At 34.5% G+C, this 12,007-nt stretch overlaps 1 protein-coding gene across 2 annotated transcripts; it reads left to right on the plus strand.

Moving 5' to 3' along the window:
• Nucleotides 1–225: 225 nt before the first annotated feature.
• LOC132274512 (replication factor C subunit 2) lies at nucleotides 226–10,776 on the plus strand. Of its 2 annotated transcripts, XM_059775798.1 has the most exons (12): nucleotides 226–348; nucleotides 476–554; nucleotides 785–864; nucleotides 3,162–3,281; nucleotides 3,467–3,536; nucleotides 3,633–3,706; nucleotides 6,037–6,157; nucleotides 6,309–6,371; nucleotides 7,234–7,293; nucleotides 9,609–9,734; nucleotides 9,820–9,903; nucleotides 10,469–10,776. In XM_059775798.1, exons 1-12 carry the CDS (start codon nucleotides 305–307, stop codon nucleotides 10,571–10,573), a joined length of 1,026 nt encoding a protein of 341 aa, XP_059631781.1. In that variant the 5' UTR covers nucleotides 226–304; the 3' UTR covers nucleotides 10,574–10,776. The 2 variants fall into 2 exon arrangements, with proteins under 2 accessions (XP_059631781.1, XP_059631782.1); XM_059775799.1 differs by lacking the exons at nucleotides 3,467–3,536; nucleotides 3,633–3,706.
• The last annotated feature ends 1,231 nt before the right edge of the window (nucleotides 10,777–12,007 follow it).

A 12,007-nucleotide genomic window follows, 5' to 3' on the forward strand; every position in this document is an offset into this window, starting at 1 on the left:
AGAAGGATAAACTTATAAATTTATGCTTATCAATATAATAAAAAAATTTATTTTATTAAACAGCCCAACAATTTTGAGACAGTGCCAGTATTATTTTATTTAATTAAAAATCGACCTAAATATATAATTTTTCTCTAATTTTTATTTGGCGTAGGGTTTTCAAGTGAATCGACTTACGTGGCCCCCATCTGGGCCTTCTTTTGTGTCCTCAAGACAAGATCTCCATTTTATGCCCAAATCCGCGGGAAAACTCCAGGTAGCATAGAAAGGAGACTCAGAGAGTGTGTGTTAGAGAGAGAAAGACATGGCGCCAGTGTTGCAGAGCTCTCAGCCATGGGTCGAGAAATAGTATTAACCTCTCTAATCCTCAGATTCTCATCTTTTATTATATGTATACACACACAACCAAACTTTTATCTATATAATTTACTTTTCCCTAACCTCTGACCATATTTTGGTCGCCGATTCATATCAGTCGACCCAAGCAGGTAAAAGACGTAGCTCACCAAGACGAGGTCGTTCGAGTCCTCACGAACACACTCGAGACCACAAACGTAATCGATTCTCTTCGAATTCAACAATATATCATTTGATTTTTGAAATTTTTTTGGTCTTTACTTAATGTTGTTGTTTTGCTTGAAACCCTATTGTTAGGGTTTTATAGTTATTTTCGGGTGAATATATGGTTTCATGCTTTTGATTGTCATGGAATCGTCAAAAGGCGATACTATTAGCCATACCCTTGTTCTGATTGTTATAATTTGTGGTGTTTTCATGTGGGCAGTGTCCACACATGCTCTTTTATGGCCCGCCCGGCACTGGCAAAACAACGACTGCACTCGCCATCGCCCATCAGCTTTACGGGTACTTTGCCGTTATATGTTCCTTTTGATTTGAAATCCAATTTTTTGTGCCATATAAGTTGTAGTATTGTCAAATTGTATCTGCAAGTAGCACCTTCGTGAGATTATGAATAACAGGTTTTTGTCAAATTGCAAGATCATTCATGTTTGGAAGTTGTGGAGCGATACAATTTCTTGTGCTGGTTGTGGAAATCACTTAGAATTGTTAGGAATTATGTCTCGAATTCCCATTATTATTAGTTTCTATTTTAGAGTGTATTTTTATGGTAATTTCTTATAGAGATGTGAATTGGGCTCTAAGAAATTGTAATCCTTGTCCACAAAGGAATTGGGTATGTGATTCTATAAATAGACACTTAGGCCATTGTTGAAAGTTATGAGTTGAGAGATGTAGCCTCACGAGGAAGTACGATGATGGTAGGAACACTGATGGCGAGAGGGAGTCTCGTGGAGTACACGGAGAATTCGGTCAAGAGTTTGTGTGCATGGTCCGGTGTTGAAATTCTCTACTATTGTAATATCTCTACATATATAGTGAATCTCTTCTCATCCGTGGATGTAACTCTGATTTTGGGTGAACCACGTATATATCTTGTGTTGTGGTTTGAATTATTGTTTTCTTTCTTTCTTTTGCTTCCGCTGTGCCCCAACAACTGGTATCAGAGCCAAAGGTGAAGGAGATCCAGAAAACACAAGAAGTCTCAACATGTGCTACAACGGGCTTCAGTTGTAGGTGGAGTCAATCGGCTTGATTACATGGCATGGAGCTTGAGTAGTCAAGGTGGAGTCTTGAGGTTTGACTGATTGAGCAACGTATAGTGGGGGGTAATCCGAGTTCTGCAATAAGATCGAGAAGATTGAAGTTGCAGAGAATTGTCCAGATTCAATTGCCATGAGAAGCGATGATTAACGTAATGGAATTTGAGCCAAGGTGGAGATTGTTAGAAATTATGTCTCGAATTCCCATTATTATTAGTTTCTATTTTAGAGTGTATTTTTATGGTAATTTCTTATAGAGAAGAAATTGTAATCCTTGTCCACAAAGGAATTGGGTATGTGACTCTATAAATAGACACTTAGGCCATTGTTGAGAGTTATGAGTTGAGAGATGTAGCCCCATAAGGAAGTACGATGATGGTAGGGGTGAGTTACGGGTTTGGTAGAGTGAACACTGATGGCGAGAGGGAGTCTCGTGGAGTACACAAAGAACTCGGTCAAGAGTTTGCGTGTACGGTCCGGTGTTGAAATTCTCTACTATTGTAATATCTCTACATATATAGTGAATCTCTTCTCATCCGTGGATGTAACCCTGATTTTGGGTGAACCACGTATATATCTTATGTTGTGGTTTGAATTATTGTTTTCTTTCTTTCTTTTGCTTCCGCTGTGCCCCAACAAGAATGTTGTTTCAGATTTAGACATGTGCTGGGATACTTGGCATTTTGATTGGTTTTATGAGGCTTGTATGGTAATGGGGTTTGACATTCCTGAAAATGTGTTCAATTTTTGATAAAATTGCTAGAGTCCATGCATACACATTCACATATTCCAAAACTGAACTGTTTGCCTAATGTAAAATCTAGCAATTTAATGTGTAGATTCTGTTAACAACCATCTACTCCAATGCTTAAGCTATTCAAGAGGGTGTAACTTTAATATATAAATCATTCAACACGCCCCTCACGTGTGTCCTTCTTTTGATTCAACATGTGTTTCAACTTTAATTATACAGGTGATGGGGTGAGGTTTGAGCACAAAAACTTGCTTGCTCTGATACCGTGTTAACAACCATCTACTCCAAAAGCTTAAGCGATTCGAGAGAGTGTAACTTTAATATATAAATCCTCAACTCTTCTCATGTAATTTGTTGATGCAATTGTGTGTAGGAATTTATAGTTCAGTTTAAAACTTTGATAGATTGGTTTTACCTTGAAAACATTAACTTTTCAGGCAATTGTATATATAGTCTGATAATTTGCTGAATATTTCCTGTCCAAAAGTTTTCAGTTATGTACAGAAACATCTCCCAGCTGACACGTGACAATAAAGTTTCAATTGGTGTTTGGAAGCTTGCTCATATTTGAGTTATCGCTCCTATTTTTGTGGTTTTCTTCATTTTGTGGATGGCATGGATTTGTTGTTGGCCATTCATTGAAGTTAATTTTTAGTCACCTTAATGTGCCTTCAATGGCCTAATTCTAAGTTGTTCCTTGTATGATAAATTTCATTTCGTTATTGAACACTTTTCACATGAATTGTGGTTTTAATTCAGCTGAATGGAATCTTTGTCTTTGACAGACCTGAACTTTACAAGTCTAGGGTGCTGGAGCTGAATGCAAGTGATGACCGTGGTATCAATGTAGTTCGAACAAAAATAAAAAATTTTGCAGCTGTTGCTGTCGGCTCAGGCCGTCAAGGGTAATATCTTCATATCTTATTATAATTTTATTCTGCTAATTTTGCTTAGTTAATCATTTTTGCATTGCAGTAGCTTCAGGATGGCAAGGGTATATGTTTTTATCTTTTAATCACTTTTTTTTGGCTTATTTTAGTTTCTATCAAGCCTTCTACTTCATATATTTGCTTCTTATTCTATGTTTTAGGGGTTATCCTTGCCCACCCTATAAGATTATCATCCTAGATGAGGCAGATTCAATGACTGAAGATGCTCAGGCATGTTTGTTATTTTCTTTTTCTTCCTTAAATCTGTTCATTAAATCCATCCAGTAATACTATGAATGTAGCATCAAACACCTATTTTCTTCACAGAATGCCTTGCGACGGACCATGGAAACTTACTCCAAAGTTACAAGATTCTTCTTCATTTGTAATTATATCAGCAGGTGCCTTTTTCTGCCTTTTTATAGGTTTTCTTGCTGAAGTAGGATTTTTTTTTTGGGGGTTTTCTTTTTCCATTTTTTTGTCTTGCTGTTTGATTCTGAGTAATGTTGAATATATTAAAATAATACCCGAATTATTTACCTACTTTGGAACTATTGTGCTTTGAAGTATCCCTTTCAATGAAAATATCACGATGATCAGTATTTGAACTTTTGAAGATGCTATAAAATTGTCTTGTGATGCACAATGTAATCTTCTATTGATTAAAAAAATTATCGGATAGGATGGTTGAAAGTATTAAAGGAATGAAGAGGTTTCAGGAGAATCAAAAGGAACGTGGCCGTTTTTCTTGGATATGGCCATTGTTCTAGGAAGCTTGGTGTTAGAACAAGAATGAATAATGTCCAAACCATTATAAAAACAAAGAAGAGTTTTAATAAATTTGACAAAAGATTGGAAACTAAGAAGCTTTGGAAAATATAAGTATGCAAAGATGGAAGCTTAAGAAGTAGTTATAGAAGCTAAGCATAGAGTATGATGAGGTACAATGCATGGAGAGAAGTCTATACGAACTTGCTAAATTAACAGATTAGGGAAACTTAATTTTTGAGTAATGTTAAATTCTTCAAGAGTAACCCCAAGGAGATAGCATAATGGCAAGACTCTTGCCTCACATTGTGGAGATTGGGATGTTTTTGAGAAGTGTGGAGATTGGGAGTGTTAATCCCCTTGGAGCCACCCATAGTGATTTTTTCAGTAGTTGCCTGATGCATGAGGGACAGGAGGATCACATGTGACTGGTGGTGGGCTATGGTGTGCTCTAAGAGGCCCGACAACCATCGCCGATCAAAAAGGTATATCAAGAGTAAGAATCCAAGGGTCTACCAGTGGCTATAGCCTAGTGCTATCTCCTCTACCTTCCCAAGTGGAAGGTGAGGGTTCAGGTCCCCACAGGGGCAAATGGGTGTGTGAGTTTCTTGCCAAGGGAAAAAAAATTCAAGGGTCTTCGAGAAAATAGAGAAAGGTGGAAGAGTTTTGAGAAGTTAAAATATGGAATTCTTAGATTAGAAGAATATAATAACTTTATGGTGATCAAAGAAAACAATTATTTTTGCACGATCAAAGAGGTGGTGACTTTCTAACTTTTCAACGCCTCATTGACCGTTTCAAGCTTTTGAACCACTTGGAACATGGGGTTACTCTCAAGTTGGATATTTCATGCTTGTTCAGGTAAAAATTGCATCGAGAAAGATGAAAACAGAGAGGACTTTTGGTGCCTATGACATTCCTATTGAGGTTTTGAAGTGCTCAAGGAACAATTGAATGTCTTTGCTAACAAAATTATCTGATAAGATAATAATAACAGGAAACTGTCAAATGACTTGAACAAAAATAATTGTAGTAAGTAATTAAAAAGGATCTTCTTTAAATCACTTCTCTTATCAAAATTAATATGTTTTTTCAAACTTATTTCTTTCCGAAACTTGTTTTTACTTTTTCATGACCTGATATACATTCAACTTAGTGTTAGGTGGCAATTCCTAATTAATCTACATAAAATTCTAGTAATTCATACTTAATTCTTCATCACTTAAGCCTTGCTGGTTTTTGTTTAAATTTTTTCAGGGGTAAAATTTGAGGTGCAAAGCTTCCTTGTTTTCATGTAACATAGAAACAAAGTTCTTCGCCATTTAAAGTTGCCAAGATTCCATTCAATAAGTCTGTGATGTATATCGTGATATATTGCAGATATAACTTCGCATCTGTGTACATATCTGCTTGATTTTTACTTGAGCAAAATTGAAATATATGATATCAATCTGTTTATCATAGAACCAAAAAATGGATAGAAAGAAAGTTACAAAAAGGGAAAAACTGAATGTCATCAAAGAAATAAAAAAAAATTCTGAAATTGTTGTTGCTAATATCTCAAATGGCACTTAGAAACCATGACCAACTTGTCACAAAGAACCATACAAAAAACAAAGTTTATAATAAAAATTTAATTTAAATTTTGGGACCTACAGCCTAATAAAATCACATTTAAATGATTCTTTGAGACAGAAATATTGGGTTTGATCCGAAGGTATGAGAAAAGATCTCCAATAGTCAAATTCAACACTCCCACTTTATGTGCATTAGTTTCTTTACATGCCATTTTTTGATAAATTATGCATGATTGAAGGGCTAAGCTTTGAGCCTTTGTGTACTAGTTGATTGACATTAGAAACACAAATTAATGTGGAAATGGTTTCCTTTTTCTATTTTGAGCAAAATATAATTGACTGATGGGATCTTCAAACATCATGATTGACATGACTTTTCTCTGTAGGATCATAGAGCCTCTAGCTTCTAGATGTGCAAAGTTTAGGTTCAAGCCACTTTCAGAAGAAGTTATGAGTAGCCGTATACTGCATATTTGTAAAGAGGAAGGCCTCAATCTAGATTCAGAGGTGTGGATTGAGTTGCTCGATGTTTATTTCAGAAAATTTGTTTGTTTTTGTGTGCATGTGTGGCTGGGTGGGAGTGTTATGGAAATGCTTCTTGTATCTGTGTCCATTTTAACTATCTGTAAATGATGGTATGATCCATGTATGATTTTAGGCTCTTTCAACCTTGAGCTCTATTTCACAAGGCGATCTTCGTCGGGCAATAACATACTTACAGGTAAGAGGAAGTTTGCATTTTCTCCGTTCATGTGGTATGTTAATGATCATTTGTGTGGCCTTGTGCTTTTTTAGAATAAAATATTCTTGATGCATTTGATGGATGATAATCTGAAGTCATTTTTAGATGATTAACTGCATGTGTATTTAAAATGTTGGATTCAAATCTTTATTATGTGTGTTAATTCAATTTATCATACTAATTAAATATGCAATTTACGGTGTGACAGGTTTTGGAGAGTATTGATGGAAGTTTTTTTGGTTACCAACTTAAGAAAAACAGTTCAATGGAGTCAAAACCTTGTCCTAAGTTTTTGGCCTTGGCTTCACAAGTTCTTTTTGCTATGTTTTTTTTATCTGTTATTATATTGCACTTAAAAAAAATGCTCTCATGTCTTTTTACTAACTTACTCCACATTAATCTTGGTTGTCTTCTTGCCCTAGCTGCTAGCTTTATCTTGATGTGGACCAAGTCACTCTTTTCACTGATGCAATTAGTCTTCACTGGACATTACCAAATCATTTTTATCATTTGATAGGATTGTTTAATCTTAAATTGTCATATAGATTCATAATGATCGATTTAAGGATGTGTAGTTGGATACTTTATATGCTTTACAAAAACGAGTTTTGTGTAAGGTCAAGTATACTGATTTCTTTGTTATAGTGGTAACTTAAAGTCCCTTTTCAACTATAATTTTTTACTTTTATTACTAGTTCCGTGTACTGCCTTTAGTAACAGAGCTTGAGTTATGATGTCGTTTGTCATGGTTCTGATCAAGCTTATATAAAAAAGAGGAAAAAAAAGAAAGAAAAAGAAAGTCATATTCTGATCCCTATTGCTATGTTTTTTATTGGAACAGGGAGCTGCTCGCTTATTTGGATCATCAATATCTTCTGAGAACTTAATCAGTGTGTCTGGGGTAAGTTAACAATACTTGAATTTTCAGAACTTGTAATTTCCTGTGAGTATTCTCCCAAAAAAATAAAAAATAAAATAACAATCCTTTTCTAGTAAAAATAAAGAAAAGAACTTCTTACATTTTTCATTGATTACAAGACATGGAATTGTTGGGATAAACGATTCAGTTTGAAAAATGGGCAAAGGGTTTGGTGGCATCAGTTCTTTATTTTCTTACCTCCTTCAGTTCGGGTTGCTTTAATACTGAAAGCTCTTTGCAGACACAATTTTATTTGATGATGGGCATTGGTCCAACCAAGTCAGTTTTTTTTTTTTTTTTTTGGGTCAAATCAGCTTGATGACATGTTGGGCAAGATTCTTTGTGTCTGAGCCATGCATTATGGATAGATTTAATATAGTTTGAGCTGATGCTGTTTGAATCTTACATAAGTACGTAGAGATTTTTGCTTCAAAAGGGGCAGTGAAGACATTTTAGTTCTCTTGCTTTATTGTTGGTAACTGGATACAAATTTGAATTTTTAAATATTGCAAACAAAAATAGCAGTTGGTTTGCATATAGATTAGAGGGTGTAACTTTAATATTTAAATCCTCTAACTAGAATAAAGTTTTCTGTTGAAATTGAATTCTCAAGATCAAAACTAATAATTCTGGTTGTATCAATTAGTGAATTCCCCCCTTTCTTTTTGCTTCAAATTTCTGCTTTTGCTTTTCAAAAAGCATTCTATGGAGAACTTGACCTTTGAGTTTGTTGGAAATATATTTATCTATTATATGTCTACATACGCATATGATTTAGAATACATGAATTGGTCTAGGACAATGAAAAGTCAAGAAGATGTACTAAATAGCAATGATGTAGCGAAGTCTTGTATAAAGGATTAAGTGTCTCATGTCATGTAATCTCTTAAACATATAAAAAAATTAAGTATTTTGATAAGAAGTCGAGCCTCCTAATTCATCTTTACACATTTCTTTTGGTTTATATATGCTTCCATTGCGTCTCCAACATAGTTTAACTTTTAGAGTAATAGTCACTGTCGACAAAGCTATTCTGTTATATGTTTCAACCCAAACACAACTTGTTTATTATTGGTGTCAGAAACCCTTGGCACAAACATGACTCATCTATTAAACAGATAACACATGTATCCTATTTATTTAATATTAAATGGATCTTGTAACCTGTGACACTACACTACCCATTTAATAACCTATTTAGTATTTTTCTTAATTATAATATGCAACTATAACAAAGAAAATTAAAATATTGAATGAAAATTTAAGAAATGACTAAAGATTCCATTTAATCTTAATAAATTACACAACTAATTAACTTGGTTTTCATAATAATACAATGCATTAACAAAAATAATCGTATTTTTTAAAAATATGTTAGAATTTGATTAACGAGTTGACATGACACGTTTAACTAAACATGTCTATTGAAGGACTTAACTATTAAAGTTACACCCTATATAATAGCTTAAGCTATAGGTGGTTGTAACATGGTATCAGAGCAGGCAAAGTCCTATGTTCAAACTTCACGTGTGTTGACCAAAAAGAAGGCCCCACATGAGGGGGCTTGTTGAAGGATTTAACTATTAAAGTTACACCATCTATAACAGCTTACGCTTTTGGAGTAGATGGTGGTTAACAATATCAAATCAGGTTGACAGGTTGAGTCCCCAAACCCGAACACGACACGATTAATTAAATTGGTTAATTATTGACCTGCGATCAAGATCAACCCCAACCCACTAATTTTGTGTTTGTGTTCGATTCATGTTGATGACAGGTCATGTCTAATTTTGCCACCCCTGCCTGATTCAGATTTCAGAGTGATAGACTTATTATTAAAACAAAACGATCTAGATGAGTTCATAGTTAGATTGCAAAGGATGAGACTCGCAGCACATTCGGTTGTGGCTAAATTTAGCCTTCTATAAGCATATATATTTTTTTAAAGACCTCTCTTTATATTTTTGGTGGTTAATCACGAGTCACCTTTTCCAAGTTCTAGAGTTGAAAAGATTGGAGAAAAAAAATCCTGTTATGGACATGTCTAGAATTATAAATGGTATCCTATGTGTTAAGAACCAAAGGGAAACAGATATCTTGTTGTAGGATGTTTCATATTCCGTGTCCCAATATTTCAAGTTGTAGAGCTTAATTGATCTTGTGCAAATTATGTACTTTTTAATTGATTTGTTATCAAGCATTATCAATTGAAGGAAATTCGAGCAGATTGAAGCACCATTCCTGTGTGTGGGTTTAGACTTCGAAATATGCTGACTTCTAAAATTTTTATTGATCAGGTTATCCCAGAGGAGACTGTTCAAGCTCTCTTTGCAGCTTGCAAAAGTGGAAATTTCGATTCAGCGAACAAGGAAGTCAATAATGTAATCGCAGAGGGATATCCAGTTTCTCAGATGCTTTCCCAGGTCCCATTGTTACTATTTTTTATCCATGCTTCAACTGCTTTCCTATTGTTAAATATTTTTTAGAACTGATATTTTGTGTCTTCAGATATTTGAGATAGTTGTCGAAGCTGATGATATATCAGATGAACAAAAAGCAAGAATTTGCAAGAAACTTGGTGAAGCAGATAAGGTCGCTCTTGTCAAATTGTTTATTTAGTACTACAAACAGTCTGCAACAAGATTCCGATGATTTTTATATGGTTTCAGGATCCCTTGTGCTCTAAAATAAAATAAGTTTGGGAGTATCACTATATTCTTAGTCAAGAAAATGAACCTTGCAAACCTTAAAATATTATGATTTGCCTGTATCTAAAACAATATCCAGATAATGGAAAGTTTAGAAAGCTCCCCTCCTTTGATGATCTAACCATTAGGGTCATTTCCAAATGCAATGACAAAGTGGCTGAATAGTTTTCTCTTCATTATTGATGTCTTAACCAAAATTTAGTTGGTGAAGTGTTCATCAGATATAAATACACACACACTTATGTTTGAGAGGTTCTCAGGTCATTCATGCTTCTCTCTCTTATATGCTCCCTAAATTTTATATTACTTACTAGATTTTTTTTTTTTGAACTGATGGTTATCTTCTTCTTTTTACCTTGTCTATCGCATATAATTTAAAGTGAAGATATTTTCCAGCCGAATATTTTAAGGCACTTTTTTTTATACTTTTGTTCTTGTGGGATCTGCAGCGTCTTGTTGATGGAGCAGATGAGTATTTGCAGCTGTTGGATGTGGCCAGCAATACTATGAGGGCACTTTGTAACCTGCCAGAAGAATTTTCCATTGAGAATTAGGTAAGAGAGTGAAGTGACTGAGTTACAGCTTATTATCTGTCCGATCATGTCAAAGAACCGCTCGGAATATTTTTTTTATATGCAAATCATTTCCATGTTTTTGGGGACTAAAATACCATCATTCCAAGTACATGTTGATATGATTGCATTATTGTTCACTGTGGCATTACCCCCTCATTATAATATCTGTGACATTAATTTAATGTTCAAATGTTTCCAAATTCAAACATAGATCCAACGAACGTTGTGGTGGCTATTGTTGCTTAGTTTTATTTTGACCATACAGGTTAGATCTCTCTCATTGCAATTTTTGGCCCACCATGTCTGCAAGTGGCATGGATGCATGAACCCCTACATTGGCCAACCATTCTGACTCAACTTGGGTTCGAATCCCAGACCCTACCTAAATCAAATCCGGTGTGCTGTACAAACTTGTCTCTAGCTGTATGACTGTAACCACACTCAAAGTCAAAGGACGTCCAATTAAATCGTGGGTTTGTTTGGTTTAGTTTTCTCTTCTCAGAGAATTATTGTAGAAAACAAAAATTGACGTATTGAATATGAAAATGAAGAATATTTAGTCAACGTACTCAGTAATATACTTTGGATTTCATTTTTAGGGTAATGAAAGTGCTTCGGATCGAATTCGTATTTTTCATGAAAAATGAATTATTATGAGTTAATGCCATTTATGTGCGTGCTTTTGATACGAGGAGAGAGCATAATGTGCTGGTTACATGACAAAATCGTCAGAATATTACTAATAGTAGTAATAGTATATGAGGCTGTTTGAGTATGCATACAGATCCTTTATTTGGTGTTTTTTAAACGATGAAGTGAGTGGGATTGAATTATATGTCCAAGATAAAGTATAGTTGCATGGATCGTGCTGTATGACGTGCGAGAATATTCCACACCCCTGTAATTATTTAATGATCTAAAATAAACATCACGTCCTTTCATTAGAAAAATAAAATAGGAAAATTTTAGTATGCATCTAGTCTCTTGTATCACTGGGCCCATGTTGAAATTGTGCGCTCGTGGCTTCAAGAATTCATCAAATTTTTTGAAGTATTCATTCACACGGGTATAAAATTTAAGTCACACAAAGTAGGAGTGAGAGCAAGAGCATGTCTATAATGAGAGTGCTTGCGTGGAGCCTGAGACTGAGAGTAGAAGTGTGCACAGAATCGGAGCTTACCGTGAAAGCGACATTTGTTTAAAAGAATACAAACGTGAAAATAACATTTATTTTGACATCTATTTTAAAATGAAATCAAAGCACAAGTCTTCAATCATTCATTGCTTTAAAACGACAGTACATAAGATATTACATATGATGTTTTCATGACCGAAACCAAAAAATAACTAACCTAGTATAATAATACTACGTTATTTTCTTTTGATAATTAATTAAGAACACACTAACTCGAA

The sequence above is a fragment of the Cornus florida genome, unplaced genomic scaffold, assembly GCF_030987335.1.
Source record: "Cornus florida cultivar Cherokee Brave unplaced genomic scaffold, ASM3098733v1 CherokeeBrave_3.0.0_Hap2_Chr09, whole genome shotgun sequence".
Classification (NCBI taxonomy): Eukaryota; Viridiplantae; Streptophyta; class Magnoliopsida; order Cornales; family Cornaceae; genus Cornus; species Cornus florida.

Coding starts and splice junctions, on each gene's coding strand:
- LOC132274512 (XM_059775798.1), top strand. CDS start 305: ATGGCGCCAGTGTTGCAGAGCTCTCAGCCATGGGTCGAGAAATA. Junction 7,294..9,608: donor ACTTAATCAGTGTGTCTGGG/GTAAGTTAACAA, acceptor TTTATTGATCAG/GTTATCCCAGAGGAGACTGT. Junction 9,735..9,819: donor TTTCTCAGATGCTTTCCCAG/GTCCCATTGTTA, acceptor TTGTGTCTTCAG/ATATTTGAGATAGTTGTCGA.